The 18,705-nt window shown below is 37.9% G+C and overlaps 2 protein-coding genes across 4 annotated transcripts in view; one reads left to right on the top strand and one right to left on the bottom strand.

Moving 5' to 3' along the window:
* The window catches only part of rock2a (rho-associated, coiled-coil containing protein kinase 2a), a 73,929-nt gene extending 58,682 nt beyond the window's left edge, over positions 1–15,247 (top strand). Inside the window, exons 13-31 of one of the 3 annotated variants that reach the window (XM_067422211.1) lie at positions 50–277; positions 1,974–2,220; positions 2,304–2,410; positions 2,640–2,799; positions 3,159–3,319; positions 3,664–3,848; positions 3,982–4,051; positions 4,429–4,532; positions 4,787–4,973; positions 5,079–5,172; positions 5,304–5,398; positions 5,500–5,691; positions 5,791–5,959; positions 6,305–6,375; positions 7,516–7,604; positions 7,736–7,814; positions 7,925–8,180; positions 9,022–9,235; positions 13,942–15,247. In XM_067422211.1, the coding sequence (XP_067278312.1) occupies positions 50–277; positions 1,974–2,220; positions 2,304–2,410; positions 2,640–2,799; positions 3,159–3,319; positions 3,664–3,848; positions 3,982–4,051; positions 4,429–4,532; positions 4,787–4,973; positions 5,079–5,172; positions 5,304–5,398; positions 5,500–5,691; positions 5,791–5,959; positions 6,305–6,375; positions 7,516–7,604; positions 7,736–7,814; positions 7,925–8,180; positions 9,022–9,235; positions 13,942–13,945 (2,712 nt within the window). In that variant the 3' untranslated portion in view covers positions 13,946–15,247. The other 2 variants (XM_067422210.1, XM_067422209.1) reach the window with 2 other exon arrangements.
* Positions 15,248–16,362: 1,115 nt separating this feature from the next.
* Positions 16,363–18,427, bottom strand: slc66a3 (solute carrier family 66 member 3). Its single transcript, XM_067422212.1, has 7 exons — positions 18,149–18,427; positions 17,480–17,562; positions 17,333–17,402; positions 17,133–17,190; positions 16,824–16,944; positions 16,691–16,732; positions 16,363–16,618 (listed from the first exon to the last, which is right to left on the bottom strand). The coding sequence occupies exons 1-7, from the start codon at positions 18,292–18,294 to the stop codon at positions 16,527–16,529; spliced, it is 612 nt and encodes a 203-aa protein (XP_067278313.1). The 5' UTR covers positions 18,295–18,427; the 3' UTR covers positions 16,363–16,526.
* Positions 18,428–18,705: the final 278 nt, after the last annotated feature.

Here is an 18,705-nt window from a genome sequence, read left to right as displayed (position 1 = left end):
GTGTGCAGGATTATACGGTGATCTTACTGCTTTGCACATTTGTTTATAGATAAACGGCAGAAAAGTGTTGGAGACGTCTCTGAGACAGCTGGAGAGGGAGAAAGCTCTCCTGCAGCACAAGAACGTAGAGAGTCACCGCAGGGCGGAGAGTGAAGCCGACCGCAAACGGTGCCTGGAGAATGAAGTGAACAGTCTGAGGGATCAGCTGGATGAAATGAAGAAGAAAAACCAGAACTCACACATCTCCAATGAGAAGAACATCCACTTGCAGAAACAGGTTTGTGGGGTTGAGGAGAGTCTATCACATCCAGAAAACTTGCTATCTCTATCATTCAGGTTCATAATTGAATGTCAGGTAGATGTGGTCTTGGTTATACATTTTTTTAAGACCACCAGACTAGCTTTATTAGTTAAAGCGTTATAACGAGGATTTGATAAAGGTGTGTGTAAATCTTCACAACTTCACAACCAGAAATATCATGAGAATTGTTATAAATCATGTAAAAATGTATCTTTCATTGGAAAATTAAAAATGTGATCAATATTTGAAACAAACAACTGATAAGATAAGGATCAACTTTTTGATTTTTATGAGAGTCAATTATGTATTATGCATTAGGTACGTTATCATCTCTGACAGACAGCATGTTGAAGGCGCTCAGGCTGACATTTCTCCCTCTTCTCGGAAAGTGATAACACATTCAAAACATCCGGTAGTGTGGGTTTTCCAGGAAATGCGTGTACTCCCTGGACCTATGCTTCTCGTATATACTACCATGTATTGTGCACGTTATTTTTTTGACAGACATCGATGTCGTGATATTCAAATGATGTGGATTTGAAAACAGATGGATCGTAAGGTAATAATAATTTCTTAGCCAGCAAGTATTCAGTGAAGTGATTGTGTTGATCATTTTGTTCTAATATTCCGACCGACAGCCAGCCTAAGTTTTTGACCGTCATAATAATGTGCGTGAGGGGTGAACTGTTGATTTTTTTTATTTATATTTTTTATTTTTTAAATGCTTTTTGCGTAGTTCATTATATTTATTTTATGCATTGAATTTTCTTTCATGGCTTAAACAAATTACAATTTACTGAGAGACGGATGTTTGGCTAGTCAAAAATGTTATATTCAGCTGTCGCAAATTCGTTGACTTTTGAAAATCAAATTGTTTTTATTGTCTCGCAACAAAAAAATATTTTATTTAAACCCATGAAAATGCAGATCCTGTTGTAAATAATAGTGAAAATTACTTTCACTTTTCACATTTTTAAAAATCACTTTTTAAAAATGTCATTTCATTATTACCCCTTAGTAAATTTTGACCTATATACATAAACATACTACCATTCAAAAGTTTGGGCTCCAGTTTTATTTATTTATTATGAATTAATAATAAATGAATAGTACATTAATACTGGTTTTGAAAAAATATGTATTAAATTGATCAAAAGCAACAGGGAAGATATTTATATCACAAGAGATTTATATTTCAAATAAATGTTGTTCTTTTGAACTTTCTATGTAGCAACGGTTTTCAGCAAAGGAATGTTTCTTAAGACTTCTTTCAAAAACATTTTTTAAGTCTTACCAATTACAAACTTTTGAACTATAGTGTATACAATATATAGATATAACGTGTTTTATAAATATTTGTTTGTTTGTTTCTTATTTTTATGGTTTGAATGAATTACTTGTCATTCAGGAATTTATTCACAAAACACTTGTGAAAATGTTATACTTAGTATAGTTTTTATACTTTGATATTTTGTTGCATAGTCTTTAATCAGATTAATACAGTGTCTATTAAAAACAACAATCTGTTTCTTAAAAGTAAAGTTTCCAGGATTAAGTGTCTGTATTTCTGGACAAACACCTGTTGCTATGTGTCTCTCGTGTTGTAAAGTAACAGAATGATCCTAGTAGCATAATGTCATTTCTATGACAAACCCATGTGTCTCTCTGGCAGCTGGATGAGGCGAATGCGTTACTGCGGGCAGAATCTGATGCGGCTACGCGGCTGCGTAAATCTCAGACAGAGGGCTCAAAACAGCTGCAGCAGTTGGAGGCTCATGCAAGAGAACTGCAGGACAAATGCTGCATGCTGGAGAACAGCAAGCTCACGCTGGAGAGGGAGAACATCAGCCTGCAGGCAGCGCTGGACGCAGAGAAACGAGAGCACACCCAGGGCTCTGAGACCATCTTTGATCTACAGGGTTCGTGTGTATCCCTTCTTTTGGAAGTGTCATATCAATTCACATGAACAAGTGTTCATCCATATTCCAATTATTATCCGTAGCACGAATCTCTGGTTTGGAGGAAGAAGTGAAACAGGCAAGACAAGCCCTATCTAAAGCTGAGACCGAGAAGAGGCAACTTCAGGAGAAGCTAACAGACCTGGAGAAGGTAAAAAAATACTTTCTCATACTCATTCCCTCTCTTGTTGTGGGAGGCTCCAGTTGTGGATTCAAATGTCATTTGTACCGTCCTCATTCCCAGCATTCACTGCTGAACGAATGTACTCAGATGGCTATTATAAAGCTATAAAGTTGATATACTGTTGTTTAAGCTCTGTTTATTGCATTTTATGTCCAGCCCCTCTGCTAATGTCCTGCCCACTATGTGTGTCCAATAGGAGAAGAGCAATAACCAGATTGACATGACCTATAAGCTGAAGGTGTTACAGCAGGGTTTGGAGCAAGAGGAGGCGGCACACAAGGCCACAAAAGCTCGACTTGCCGACAAGAACAAGATTACGGAGTCCATTGAAGGAGCAAAATCTGAGGCAACGAAGGGTATGAGAGTGATTAAAGATCATATATAACATATTTTGAATATAGTTTTCTTTCCTGTGTTTGCATATTTCCTATTATAACAGGTAGTTAACACAAATTGAAGACATCAGAACAAACATAAATGGACTAAAAGCCACAAAACTCAGGTTTTTATTTCATTTTAAGAATAGTGCGTAACAGTAAATTGCATTTTGAAAGGTGCAGTAGAGTTTTGTTGGGATAACTGGTTTAGATTAGGACAGACAAGACCGAGCCAAGAATTAAATAGGGGATTTGGTAAAAGGGTGAATTGCTGTTTTTTGTAAACATAACAGGATTGTATTGCTTGTTAACATGTCTGTTTTTATGTGTTCATCTAGAGCTGGAACAAAAGCTGCAGGAGGAACGTTCCTCTAAACTGCGTGTGGAGAACAAGGTGTTAGAACTGGAGAAGAAGAACTCAATGCTCGACTGTGATTATAAACAGTCACTGCAGAAACTAGAGGAACTGCGGCGGCATAAAGAGAGACTCACAGAAGAAGTAAGTGCAGTGTATAAATTAATTTTTGCTACACCTCCCAATAGCCGGTTATTTAATAAAATATTCTGGCCAAATATGTCTATTATTTAGCATTTATTAACTGTAAGATTTTTTTTTCTTTCAAAGAAATTCATACTTTTATTCAACAAGGCTTGATCAAAAGGGAAAGTAAAGACATTTATAATTTTACAAGAGATTTATTTTTCAAATAAATGCTCTTTCTTTAAATGTTCTTTTGAATTTCTATTATGGCTTCTAGTAATGGCTACTGAAAGTTCAGCTTTGCCATCACAGGAATAAAGTACAAAGATCTACAGATTCTCCTGATCTTTCTCTTTGTCTAGGTAAAGAATCTGAGTCTGAAGATTGAGCAAGAAGTTCAGAAACGCACTTTGACTCAGAATGACCTGAAAGTTCAAAACCAGCAGCTCAGCACCCTCCGAACATCAGAGAAACAACTCAAACAGGAGATCAACCACCTGCTGGAAATCAAACGCAGCCTGGAAAAACAAAACATGGAGCTGCGCAAGTATGCAACACACATACATACGAACTCATTGAATGGATGTAACGCACAAAGACACATCTTGATAGCTGGTGGTTAAAACCTTACTTCTGTTTTTACAAAAATATATTGGATAATTTTTTGTGTGTGTTTCAAGAGAGCGTCAGGATTCGGATGGACAGATGAAGGAACTGCAGGATCAGTTGGAGGCAGAGCAGTATTTCTCCGTAAGAAATTGAAACTCTTTCCCTTGCAGAAACAAACTGAACACTCAAAGGTCTAACAAAGGGGGGGGGGGGGGGGGGGGGGGTCCACAGGACGAAAACGACTCGCATAGACAACATATCTATATGACCATATGAAAACTTTTTTGTTCTTTTCTTTTTTTTTACAATGTAAAACTGCAGAACATTATCTGTGAAGGTTTTTTAGGAGTTAGGATTAGGAAATAGAATATACAGTTTTTACATTGTGCCATATAAAAGTCATTGTCTATGCAAAATTCACATAAAAAGTGTGTGTGTGTGTGTGTGTGTGTGTGTGTGTGTGTGTGTGTGTGTGTGTGTGTGTGTGTGTGTGTGTGTGTGTGTCTGTCTGTATGTAGACACTTTATAAAACACAGGTGCGGGAGCTGAAGGAAGAGTGTGAGGAGAAAAATAAACTCTATAAAGACATGCAGCAGAGTCTACAAGAGTTACAGGAGGAAAGGTGAGATTTATATCCAATAACAAGAAGAAAAATCACAGCCTAGTGTAAAATAAAGTTTTTAATCCACTGAAATATAAAAACAGTATTTGCATTACAACATTGTAATGTCATATTATATATGCATAACGTTTCTGGGTCAAAATGCCAGGATTTTTTTTTATATATTTTTTTTTATCACACTGCTGTTTTAAAGTGTGAATGTGTATATGTTAGTTTAATTTCTGTGTACCTTTTTTTTCTCGTCTCTTTCTCAGGGATTCTCTTGCAGCCCAGTTGGAGATCACACTAACAAAAGCTGATTCCGAGCAACTGGCACGCTCCATTGCGGAGGAACAGTATTCTGACCTGGAGAAGGAGAAGATCATGAAGGAGCTGGAGATCAAAGAGATGATGGCCAGACACAGACAGGAGCTCGCTGAAAAAGACACCACCATCACCTCTGTGAGTTACACTGCATTTCAGCAATAAGCCAGAACCACAGATCACTTTTAGTTTTGCAGCAGTCTCGAGGAACTTGTTGGGTTTAATTTTCCCATCTTCATACAGTTAGAGGAAGCTAATCGCACATTGACAAATGATGTTGCAAACCTGGCCAATGAAAAGGAAGAACTCAACAACAAGCTGAAGGAGGCACAAGACTGTAAGTGGCTAAATATGTTGACTTCTATGTTTGTTTATATTATACATTTATATTATACTCTTTTTACAGCTTAGAACAAGCATTGACTCACAGTGGGAATTTACTGTAACTCTGTAATTTGTTATTTTCAGACCTGCAGAACCTGAAGAATGAAGAACAGTCCATCACTCAAGTGAAACTGGCCCTTGAGAAACAGCTGCAGTCAGAGAGAACTCTCAAAACACAGGTCCTCTAGAACAGTTTCCTTTGAGCAAATAACTCGTCACATAGCGAGCCAGATTTGTTACTTATTTTTCACTTCTCTGTTGGCACTTTTCTATCTATCAGGCAGTGAACAAGCTGGCAGAGATCATGAACAGAAAGGAGGTCAGAGGTGGAGGCAGTCGCCGTGGAAATGATACAGACGTAAGGAGGAAGGAGAAAGAAAACAGGAAGCTGCAGCTGGAGCTTCGTTCTGAGAGGGAGAAACTCAACAGCACCATCATCAAATACCAGAGAGAAATCAACGACATGCAAGCAGTATGACCACTAATCAGCATCTGAAGAATGTCACATTGCTCCACAGGTAGCCAGAGTACTCGTTTCTTACTATTTTTTTATTATAATTTTTTACTGCAGCAATTAGCAGACGAGTCTCAGGTGCGTATCGAGCTGCAGATGGCTCTCGACAGTAAAGACAGTGATATTGAGCAGCTGCGCGGCCTATTGAACTCTCTCAACATCCAGTCGCTTGACTCGGCCAGTATGAGCAGCGGCCCAGACATGGACACTGATGAGTCACTATCAGGTACTGTTAAGGTCTTTTCCCAACTTCTTTTCATTTTGTTTTCTTCTCTATTCTTTTATAGCTTTTTCTTTTACTCACTTTCCTCTTTTTGTTTTTCTCCACATCATTCTGACACGCTCCCTTCTTTCTGCTTAGTTTGGTTCTGATTTTCAGTTCAACTTTCACCCTTCACTTCACTGCAGAGCCTGAGCTCACAGGTGACCTGCATGGCGTTCAGTGCATGACCTTTTGACCGCTTAAGACTTCACGGGACACCATGCTTTGCGATGACAGGCTTTTCTGTGGTGTATTTTTTTAATAAAGCTGCTCTGTTTTATTATACATGTCTTCCTCTCTCTTGTACAGAGACAAGACTGGAGGGCTGGCTGTCTTTACCAGTGAGGAACAACACCAAACGCTTTGGGTGGGAAAGGAAGGTATGTTTTTTTTTAGATAAGCATATTGCATTTTTTAAATAAGAAGAATGCTAAGGATAATGCGATCCTATGGTGCTAAAAAGCTATTGACAGGGTTCCAACGCAGTTTAAAAAGTATGGAATTTAATTTGAGTAATTTCCAGGTCTGGTTAAGTATGGAAAAATATTTGTGTTGTCCCTATTCAGTTAAGAATTAAGAAAGAAATTAAAAAATTAAGAATTTTTTTTCTTCTTAAAAAAAAATGTAACAAGCATAGTGTTTTCAGGACACAAGTTTAGAGATTGTCAAACACAATTGAATGTATTCAATGCACACAATTTCATTATTTAAAAAAAAACCTAAATAATGATAGTAGAAACAATATGCAAATGAGGTAAACAGTGTAACATATTGCTGTAGTTTTTTTTTGCATTAGCATTTAAAGGGTTAGTTCACCCAAAAATGAAAATTACCTCTTGATGTACTCACCCTCATGTCGTCCTAGGTGTATATGAGATTCTTCTTTCAGATGAAACCTATAATGATAAATCGTAACTATAATGAGTTGCATTAAAAAAATATCCTGGCTAATCCAAGCATTATAATTGCAGCCCAAAATTTTAACCCCCAAAAAGTGCATCAATCCATTATAAGTAATCCATACAGCTCCAGGGGTTAATAAAGCCCTTCTGAAGCGAAGCGATGGGCTTGTGTAAGAGTTTTGGTTTAGAAAGTAAAATATATAGCTTCTGCCAGACTGACTTTCATATGCATCTTACGAAGAAAGTTTTTGGGTAAACTATCCTTTTAATTTAGATCTATTATGAAATAGGATAAATGTATATGGGAATGTAAATTATTTTTTATTAAACTCATTACATGTGTGGTCAGTGTTATCGTTAACTAAAATCATTTTCAGTAATTTAAATCATGCTGAAATAATAGTGAGTGAATGAAATAAACCTGTTCGATTAGAATAATTAACCATTTTCATGTTGTCTACAACCACATGACAAATACCTCAAATGACTGCAAACAAGAGCTAAACCACTAGAGCTGCGGTACTAGACTACAGTACCATGATACTTCTGCATTTGAAATCCCAGACAACCCCATCATGCAGGATTCAGTGAGTCTTTTGTTTCTTTTCTCTCCTCTAGTATGTTGTGGTGAGCAGCAAGAAGATTCTCTTCTACAACAGTGAGCAAGACAAAGAGCTATCCAATCCCTACATGGTGTTGGACATAGAGTGAGCCCTTTCACCCTTCAAATCCATTTCTTTAAAACAAACAAGCTTGTCGCAATCTTGCCCTGCATCATTTTGACTGACTTGAGTCTTGTTATCTTGTCTTTTATCTTTATGTCTCTGGTATTCTCTAGTAAACTTTTCCATGTGCGTTCGGTAACTCAGACGGACGTTTATCGTGCTGACGCCAAAGAAATCCCCAGAATATTTCAGGTATAATGGCACATCAGAGATACCACAGCCAGGAAATCTGGAAATGTTGAAGTTTTATAAGATACAGGATAAACAAAAAAAGTCTCATCATTTGTCATTGGTTCCTTCAGATCTTGTACGCTAACGAGGGTGAGAGCAAAAAAGAGCAAGAGGAACCTCTTCCTGGGGACAAGTCCAGCTACATTTGCCATAAAGGTCATGAGTTCATCCCCACCCTGTACCACTTTCCCACTAACTGTGAAGCCTGTACCAAACCCCTGTGGAACATGTTCAAACCACCTCCAGCCCTGGAATGCAGACGATGCCACATCAAGTGCCACAAAGACCACATGGACAAGAAAGAGGAAATCGTCGCCCCCTGCAAAGGTGATCGTCGCCCCCTTCTTACTACCTTAATGATTTTAAGTGAATTTTAATTCAAATTTGTATGTGTTTTTTGTATAATGGGTCATTTTAATTTGTTTACATGCATATGTTTCTGTATGCTTAGCATTAAAAAAGGTTCCTGGGATCCTGGGAAATATGGGAATATAGTCATATAAAGCTTTTTCAGTTTTAAAGTATTTATTCTAGAAGAAATTACTTTTTGAGAGAGAAAAAGTACTAAAATGATGTAAAAAAAACACTAAATATGTATCTATTTTAAATAACACGTGACTGGAAAAGTCATGGAAAAAGTGGAAAGGTGAGAAATATTTAGAATTTGATACTTTTTAGCAAGTATACATTACATTGATCAAAAGTGACATTCTTACACTTATAATTTTACAGAAGATTTCTATTTCAAATAAATGCTGTTTTTTATGCTTTATTCATCAAAGAATCCTGAGAATAAAAAATGTATCATGTTTGACACAAAAATTACGCAGCACATAGGTTTTCAGCATTTATTATAATGAGAAGAAATGTTTCTTGAGCACCAAATAATCATAACTGAATCATTTCTGGAGAAGGATGCTTTACCATCAAAGGAATAAATTACATTTAATGTAAAAAAAGAAAAAGTAAATAAAACAAATATTTATTTTTAAATTGTAATTTTTCACATTTACTTTTTTACTGTATTTTTTATCAAATAGACACAGCCTTGATGGGCATTAGAGAGGCCATTTCAAAAACAGTACATTTTGGAAAGGTATTGTATGTTTGTACTAATTTGTCCCATTTACTTGTTTGACTCTACTGTGCTTGCTTTCTCCATCCCCAGTGAACTACGACGTGTCTACAGCTAAAAATCTACTGCTGTTAGCCTTGTCTCAAGAGGACCAGCAGAAGTGGGTTAGCCGGCTTATGAAGAAGATACCCAAAAAACCTCCAGCTCCAGACGCCCCTCACCGCTCTTCTCCCAGAGCTCCTGTTAAAGTACAAAGCAGTCAATCTATGAGGAGACCCAGCCGACCAATACCTTCCAGCAAACCCAGGTGAGGAGTAAGCCTTGACATGATCGTTTTTATGGAAAATTCTGGTAATTATGTGGCTGTGTCCTAGCCTGGTTTTACCAGACTCTGGTACATTTCATTTGTACAGAGAGTCTGGCCACTCTCCATTGACAAGCGTTTACTTCCGCAAAGGCGGGTTCTCTGTTGAAGTTTAAAACTATTGGATCTGCCAAAACCAATCGCTAACATTTGGTCGTGACGTATGTCATGATGCGCCCTTCGCCTGTTTCTCACATGGAAACCCATAAAAAATAAATGTGTACGTGGCATATATTACTATATCTCCGTAATAAATCCTAAATCTTGTGCATTCGGATTGTGATTTATTCACGGTGGAGGGAAGAGTTTTGTGATCGGGAACGCGCTGCGCACATGGTCCGTAACATGATTGTATGCTGCTGTAAATAAAAAATGTCATATGCTTAGTATAAGAAAAAATGCTTCCATAAATAATGGCCCAAATCAAATGTTTGTGCTTTTCTGCGTTTTATTTTTGCGTGGTGATGAAATATATTGCTCTTGTAAATACTTGCCAACATTTAAAGAAATACAAGTCTAAAAAATGCATTCAAAAGACAGCAAAGCACAACATACGGTGCTCTGCAGTGGTCAAAAATGATTATAAACAGTGAATTTTGAAGTTATATTTTCTTGAAAACTCAGAGATGTGGATTCGGACAGCTATTACATCACCACACGACCTTGGTGTTTGTCAAAAGCAGTAGGTAATTCGGCTGATGATTTTTCTGCGGGTGGTGGGAGACGGATAAAATCACTGACTTTCACCTGTAGCTTAATGAAAGTACCTTCCGACCCCACGAGAAACATTTACCGTCTGAATAGGGCTTCAGCCAACTCCTTCACCACTAACGTCGCGAGCTGGAAAATTGAAATTTCCGAATTCACCCGGTTGGGGAGGAGGGCCACTAATAAACCTCAGCAAAGACTGTTATTGCTACGGATTTAACTTCTGGATATTCGGCAGCGGTGCCACTACGGAATGAACTGTTTCGTTCGCATCTTTCTCCGCCGCAATTACTGAACTACAACTCAAACTAGCGCACAACATCAACGTCATCGTTCTCAGCCACTCCCTCTGTTCACTGATTGGACCGGTAAAAAAAAAAATTCGGAGAAAACCTAAAAATACACCGCAGTCCCAGACGGAGTACTGAAGGAGAATTCTAATTGAGCGAAAGTACGTAGGAGGGCAGAGCCAGGCTAGCTGTGTCCAGCTCAATCTTGTGTTTTAATGTGGCAAATGTAAAATGTATGCTGTGTCAGTTCAAATACATTGCCCGGATTATTGTATCATTGCCCAGTGTCTGATGAGTAAGAGGATTACTTAAAGGCCTGGTTTACATTGACGCTTGGTGACCAGATCCTTTCAGAACAGTTTAGTCAAAAGTGAAAACCGTCATCATTTACTCAACCTCACGTCATTCCTGTATGTCACAAAGGAGAAGTTTGGCAGAATGCCCAATCCAGCGTTATATATGCTACAGACAATGGTTTTGTAGTATGTTTAAAAACAGAACACATCACTTTTGAAGTGGTTTTGGAATTCATTTTCACATAATTATTTATCTTAAGCCAGATACACACACTACAATTTATTATAGTTGTATGACTTGTCAGTTATACAACTTATACGAACATAATTCCCCACTGTAAGCCATATGATACGGCATACCATAGAAACAATATATTCACTTTTTACTGTGGTAGTGAGGTGTGATGCGTGGGTTTTACCTGTTAACATGTTCCAAATACTATGGAAGACCAAACTTCACCATATACAGCCCTGCTTGGACATTTTGTATTGCATGAAAGAAATAGTCCTGCAAGTTTGGAACAACACAAGATTGAGTGAATGATGACATTTACACTTTCATTTTTGTGTGAACTGGAACTACCTTTAACATCTTGTCCTGTAAAGGCTGTGCATAAAATCAATGCAGAAGTTGTGGAACCGGTTACACACTAGAGAGCTACTCTATATTATACACAGGTTTGTGCACAGCGTAAAGGACCCAACAGCATGTGAGGAGAAATCTGGCTTCATCTACTACAAGGGTCATGAGTTTACCCCTTTATTCTACCACTTCCCTGCCAACTGTGAGGCCTGTACCAAACCCCTGTGGAACATGTTCAAACCTCCTCTGGCTCTGGAATGCCAGAGATGCCAGATCAAATGCCACAAAGAGCACATGGACAAGAGAGATGAAGGTCTCAGACCCTGTGCTCCGGACCAGTTCAACCCCCAGTTCAACACTGGGTGAGAGGAGAACAAGACCGACCTGGAAGTTGGATGGAGAAAGTATTGATGTTTATTGCAGACAGCGTTAGGATGCTTCGAAAAAGAGCACTCCAGGGTTAAATTGCGGTGCTTAGCTAGCACAATAACATTTAATGGTGGCTAACCGGATATAAAGCTTGGACAGTGTGACGCTGGGCTACTTTTTGTAACTTGGGATGCAAGGTGACAACTTGGGCATTAACAAAGCACTTTTTCTCTTTTGTATCAAACTCAGGTATCATCAGATTTCAAACTTCTTACATAGAGAATATACATCTTGAACTTAAAGATACACACAGATGTACAGGATTCAAAGCTTGAGCAGACATTGATCAGTGGCCTATCTTTTAGCTTAGCTAGTTATAGTAATTACCTCTAATGTACCAAGGTATAGCTTCACCTTAGCAAACTACCTCACTGTAGAGAGACTGGTGAAGGTTGTGCTGAATGCTCTCTCCTCCACATGCAGGCCTCTGGATTTGGAGCTTCAGGACTGGCACTGGGCTCTGGATGACGTGGATGATGTAGATTATGACCATACGTTTAATTTCTGAGGAGCATGTGTAGGGTTTAAACAGGGTAACCACTTGTATAGGGGCTCTGTTCCAAAACCTTGTAAGCCACCTACATAGTGTGTATTTGATGTCAAATAATCTAAATGCAAACTAAGGTAATCTGTAAAAACGTGATTGATTTGATAAGATTTTAGTGTAAATATAGTGCAAATTATATTGCAATACCTGGTTTTACTTTTTAATATCAGACATTTACCATTTTTTAAAAGCCTAACAAACAATAAAAGCACTACTATTCAATTTTTTTTTTAAAGAAGCTTATTTGATCAGAAATGTATAACAAACATTACTCTTCAGTCACACAATCCTTCAGAAATCATTTTAATATGCTGATTTGGTCCTCTAGGAAAATTTGTTATTGTTAAAAATGGCTATGCTGCTTAAAGGAAGTGTATGTAAGAAATGTATTACAATTAATCATAAAATGTCCCTGATATGTCACTAGACATTAAGAAATCATGTTCATTTCAAATACTTATATCACTGACAACAGTGAGTAGTCCGGCCAGGATATTGTCATTTAAAAGTTGTTGTTGCAGCCCTCAACTGATGTTGATGTTGACATGTTGTGTTTTAGCCTGAAGCTCCACCGATCTACCAATCACAAAGTCAGTAGCGTTTCGACATCCGGGTTGCCAGCTCTGCTCTAGTTTCCACAGCTGCAGCTACAAACGTTCCTGCTGATCCTGCAGCCTATATGGCAACTTCGAGTCGCGGTGAGGGGGAGAGGGGATAGTGATTGTAGTATCAGTTTTGGCCACAATCTTACATACACTTTCTTTAAAAATTGTAAAAACTGCAATATGGTGGAACGTTCAAAAGAACAGCATTTATTTCAAATGGATATCTTTTGTAACATTATAAATGTCTTTGGCACTTCTGATCAATTTTATGCTTTGGTATATAAAAGTATAATTTTTTCTTAAAATCTTAAACTTTTGAAGGGTAGTATATGCATACAATAGTACAAAATGAGATAAGATTTAATATGAATAACATCTATTATTTATAAATTCTAAATCAAATCAAGTAAAACATTTGGCCATTTCATGCAATATTTGTATGCGCATTAGTATTTTAACAATCTTTAAAGTATCTAGGCTGATCACTAGGTTTTGGAACAGTCAGGGAGTGCAGTTGGATTGATTTGTTTGGTTTTGAAGCTCATTTAAGCATGTGTGAGTGATCATTCTTATTGGTGTGAAATATTTGGCCAAGATGGGATATGGAGAATTTGCCATAACCTAACAGAAGTTTCTGTACCAATTTCTCTGCTCATAAACACCCTCTCCACACTCCAAACCCACAGGAGGCGCAATAGTTTCTCCAATCCTTTCTCATTTAATACTGAAGGAGAGGAGGTTTGTTCAGAGAATTGGTATTTGGCCTGCTTGTGTTTCTTCTTTGACCTTTGACCCTCTTGCCCTAGTCCCCCTCGACTGGACACTCCAAAGATGAGGCGAGAAGACTCTACAAACAGCATTCTGAACAAATGAGTCCGTTGGCTTACCGTGTTTACAAACTGTTTATCAAGAAGACATTTCAACTGTACTGTAAAAGGAAAAAGAATGAGACTGTGCATCAAAACAGTATTTTTATTTTTAGGTCTTTGTTCCCTTTTGCAATAAAAGTTTGCAACTGTAGTGTGTGTTTGCAGGTGCATTAATCTGCTTTTCTTGAGCATGATGGCATGTGCGCTGCTGTGGTGCATTTTTATATCATTACCGAAGGATTTTTCTGTCCTCTTGGGTCAAAATGTGGTGAAACTAACTTTCTCTTTGTCTTTCTTTCTCGATTTCTCCCTCGTTCTCTAGTTAACCTTATATTGGGAATCTGGTGCTGCTACATGGTGATTTGGGGTTCTTCCTGTCACATCAACAAAAGACCTTTGTCGTACCTTTTCGCACATTTTGGCAAATCCAAAAAAAGTGAGAGATGCACAAATGTTGATGAAGGCTTTGCTGTCGTGATATGGCTTTTATTTTCTGGGCATGCGGTTGCTTCGACTTCAAGAGCACAACAGATCTACACAGAACTGAATGGTCAGCATCACACCAAACTACTTCTTCATTCAAGGCCAGAGTTGACCTGAAACGCTAAGACTGAACCGGCCAGAGAATGTGGACGACAGCTGGGTCTGACCGGGCCTGTCTTTATTTTATTTTTTGGTTTCGTTTTTGAGTTGACATTTTAATGGCTGAATATAGACAACAGTGCAACACACCACATAAACGGCTAGAAACACCACTACATATGTTTCTCATTCCTTCATAAATGCAAGTGCAACTCTAGTGTTCTTCTTGTAGTGTTTTTATCCTTGTTTACCCCACTGCGCGATCAAAGATTGCTTTAACCCTTGTTGATTATGAATGCATCCCATAATGTTCTCCTGGACTCCTGTGCTGCTCACTCCCTAGTATGAGTTGACTGTAATCCGACGAGGAACCTTTATCAACGGGTATGAGTGACAGTGCTCAACATCTAGATGTGAGCTGTGCATGTGGGCAGGAGTTTCCCAAATGTTTCCAGATTTGAAAATAATCTGCATTGTTTTTTTTAGCTGGTAGGTTTATGAATTTGGTCATCAGCTGTTAAAAGTTCATGCTATGATTTGAGACTAAAACTGATTTACCTTGCAAGCACATAACTGAAATGTTCATAAGACGGTGGAATGTCTAAAAACCATGTTTAAATTCACGAGAAGTTTTTTGTAGATTTTTTTTTGTGTGTGATTTGAAGTGGTCATGGTCAGTGTTTGTTTTTTTGTGTATCTTCACCTTAGCAAACAGTGTGTATCTCTGGGTGTGCTGTGAATGCATATCCGTGTTATTTTACACATTATATATATATATGAATATACAGCGTATATTTGACCTGCCATCTTACCAGTTGGTTTGCTATTTATACAGGTCTGGGCACTTTTTTTATTTTAAAGCGTTGCCTTCAGATTTGCATGTTTTATATTGATGTACTGTTTGACCATAAAATGAAAAGCATATGTAGCCGTGTTGTTTGGAGACCTTGTATAACATTTGCTTATTTTTGTAAACCAAAGTAGTCAGTTAAATAGGTATATAGCTGTGAATGTAGTAAAAGGAAGTAAAGTTTTAATATAAACAATGTGGTCATTCTGTCTGATTTTATCACAGGAATAATATATATTATACAAAAAAGACATCTGTACTGAGTTATTGCAAACACAAAAATCTAGTTAATTACCACAAAAGAATGGTTCTAAAAATGAATATGAAAAATCAGTTTTTATTTTATGTGTAATTAAAACATTTCCACACAAAAGGAATGTTTATTGATTTACAAAAGGTCTATTGAAGTACTTAGGAAAGAGGCATTAGTTGTGTGTTAGACCTAAAAATCATAAATCTTTATAAACATTTGTCTTTTACTTGTTTGATCTGAGCGACTGCAGAAGAGTCTTATATTATTTCTTCAATAGCAAACATCACAACATATGTGAAAGTTATCCAGTTCAGAAAACCCTGCCTTGATTATATCAGCAGATACAGCTCAGTATAAAACAGTGCATATTTCAGCATATGTATACATCATCCCTGTATGAACTACAGTAAAAGTCTGATCAGAAACCTGATATCAATCGATTTTAACAGTTCTTTAGATGAAAATTGGTCAAACTAAATCTATCAGTCAAAACTGCCTTTCTGAGAAGAAAAAGACAACTACCAAACTACTAACTTAAAAACATAACAGTATATCTGAACATGTACAAATGCAGGAACTTAAAACAACCATTCATGGAAGAAACCTCACTGAAAAGAACAATGGAAGAATCAGGAGAGGACACTAGGAATGTATTGTGCTGTGTTATAACACTATTTGGTCAGACTTCTGGTCGTAAACTCATACATTAAGATTCCACAACATTCACATTTGAGATTCAAAGCAATTATACTGGAAAGAAAACACTCATTTAGATGATACTGGATTCACATGTCCTGAAGAAAAAAGCAGTGCTTGCAAGGCAGCAAAATAAATGTAGAAAAGTTTAATTTGAACAAAAGAATGAAAGTGTCAAGATGGTGATCTGATGCAAGGAAGACGAGACTGATTGCACTTCAGTATGCAAATATTGTAATATTCGCTGTTGCATATAGAATTGGAGATTTTCAAAATGTAAAATTCAATTTACAAATGAAAAATAGATTCTCACAAAGTATGAACGGTGCCTTGCAAGCACTAATGAAATCACATGGAAGGCATTATGATAAAAAGGGTTTTGGTTGTAGGACACACTTCCCCAGTCAGTAAATCTCAACATCTTTTACATTGCAATAAAGAAAGTGCTACATCCAATAACAGCTGACCTGAAAACTCCAACCCCACACATAGAGAATACATCGTATGTAACAGAAAGTGTCAAGTCTTAATCCTGCTTTACAGCCTGGGGTTTGTAGTAGATCACTGTAACCGTGACCCACATGTTCAGAACGGTCATGACGACAAACCGAATGAGGACTGGAGAAGAAGGAGAGGAAAGGTAAAGATGACAACTTAACCAAACAATCAACACTTAAGCTCTTTACTGACCTTGTGTGTCTCCTGTGGTGATGACGGTGGTGAAGATCCGTGCTGACAAAAAGAGCAAACACTCAATATCAACATGACACACTGAAGAAATGCTTTCTGTGTGTGTGTGTGTGTGTGAGAGAGAGAGACTTACCCATACATGTGTATGTGGCCAGACCCCAGGTGAGAGTGCTGACCTGCCGAGAGTCCTTTGAGCGCCACAGACACTGAAGCTGTGCCAGTTTACTGCTGGCGCTGATGAATGTGCACAGACTCTGAGAGAGAATGGCAACCTTTTATTTTTTAGGCATGACCGAAAACTGTTTTTTCAATGCTGTTTAATGTAAATGTTGCAAAAACACTTTTCCTTTAATCTCAATTTATTATGTCCAAAATAAGATTAACTGAGTGTGCATTTGACACTAATGCAAATGCATATGAAGCGGTATTGGCGTGTTCTCACCATAGCCAGATCAATCACCCACTTCTGTACTGTAAGCAGCTGCCATCCACCCACAAAGCTGATTCTTGCAGTAAAGGAGGTGGAATATGCATTCTATTTTATTTTATTTTAAATCAAGGAGGTTTTGATTGGTGTTAAGACTTCTTTCTTTTTTTGACTCCGTGCCCAGAAAAACTGCATAGCCTGGGCTTGAAGGATACAGTGCTGCGTATATGAGGCTGTGCTTCAGGTTTCTATTGTAGTGCAGGATCAACAGAAGCACAATGACATCTGTGGACACACAGGACCGGACATAAACACTCAGAATCCAGACTCACTTGTGGTTAACCATCAGAATGTCATCTCACCTTGTGCAATGAGGATGGGATACTCCAGGTATGTGAGGGGTGGGTAGTCATAGTACATCTGATAGGACATGAAGACTAGAAACCTACACACACAAGGACGGACAAGAGGAAGAACAGATTTTGAAACTTTTTGCCCATCAAAAAACATAAGCCTACACATGACATTTTAACACCCGGATCCACAATTGTTTGATATTAATAATCTTTTTATACAGAAGTTTTCAGGACAGTCGTTTATCATCATCGATTCATCGATGATAGTTTTTGTTAATATTTTACTTTGCTTTTCTAATTCTGATTCTACTTTAACTTTTTAGCTCTAAAATCTCTCACCGTTTTTAATGCAATAGAAAAATAACTATTTACAAACCATCGCTGTGAAAGGCATGGTTTGAGAACCCGTGCTTTTGCTTTTTATACAATATGTAACAAGTGTGTCATGCTGCACGCTAATGTTGATTTGACGCATGGGGAAAATGAATGCAGCATCCGATCCGATATCAAACTCTTCTGATAAGCACGCACGAACCATATTTAAATGTCATATGTCACAAACATATCACTGCCAGTTTGATGCAGCTCATTCCGGATATCTGCCTTAGGCCTTTCGTGCATCAGTCGTTAACAGATTAATCTCAATCTGAGTTACCTAAAGCACTGATCTCTTACCCGACCAGCTCCAGCAGCAGACTGTTCAGACTGACTCCAGCGGTCGCTCTAGCCCGCATCAGCACGAATATCTGCGGGAACTTCAGCACCATACACACGAAGAGAGTGCTGAAGTTGGCCAAATTCAGGGTCAAATTACCGTCCATGTCTGTCCTTTAATTCCCCTCTATCATCCGCTTCTAGGTTCCTGGCACGAAGCGTCTCCAGCTGTTATTATCTGAATCAGCGGCACTTCCGCACACATCAGCGAGCGACATTTGACCCTCCACGGCGCCCGTAGCTCACATCTTCAGCTTGTTCTTGAGTGAAGTTACCGCTGATTGATTGCATTTACATTCAGGTCATTTGCAACAAATATGGTGAAAATATTCCCTTATTAAAAAGAGATTTATTTTTCTTATTTCTTCTTTTCCTTGTATGGTTGGACATATTTTTCTGTGGAATCGATCATCCGTGCAAGGATGCGTGAATGTTATGATCCTGTAAAGGATTTCTGTGTGCAATAATTGTTGTAAAAAGAAAAAAAAAATGAGAGAGAGAGAGAGAGAGAGAGAGAG

Source organism: Pseudorasbora parva, chromosome 17 (assembly GCF_024679245.1).
Source record: "Pseudorasbora parva isolate DD20220531a chromosome 17, ASM2467924v1, whole genome shotgun sequence".
Lineage (NCBI taxonomy): Eukaryota > Metazoa > Chordata > Actinopteri > Cypriniformes > Gobionidae > Pseudorasbora > Pseudorasbora parva.
Note: the sequence above shows the minus strand (reverse complement) of the source record. Positions and strands in the feature narration are given on the sequence as shown.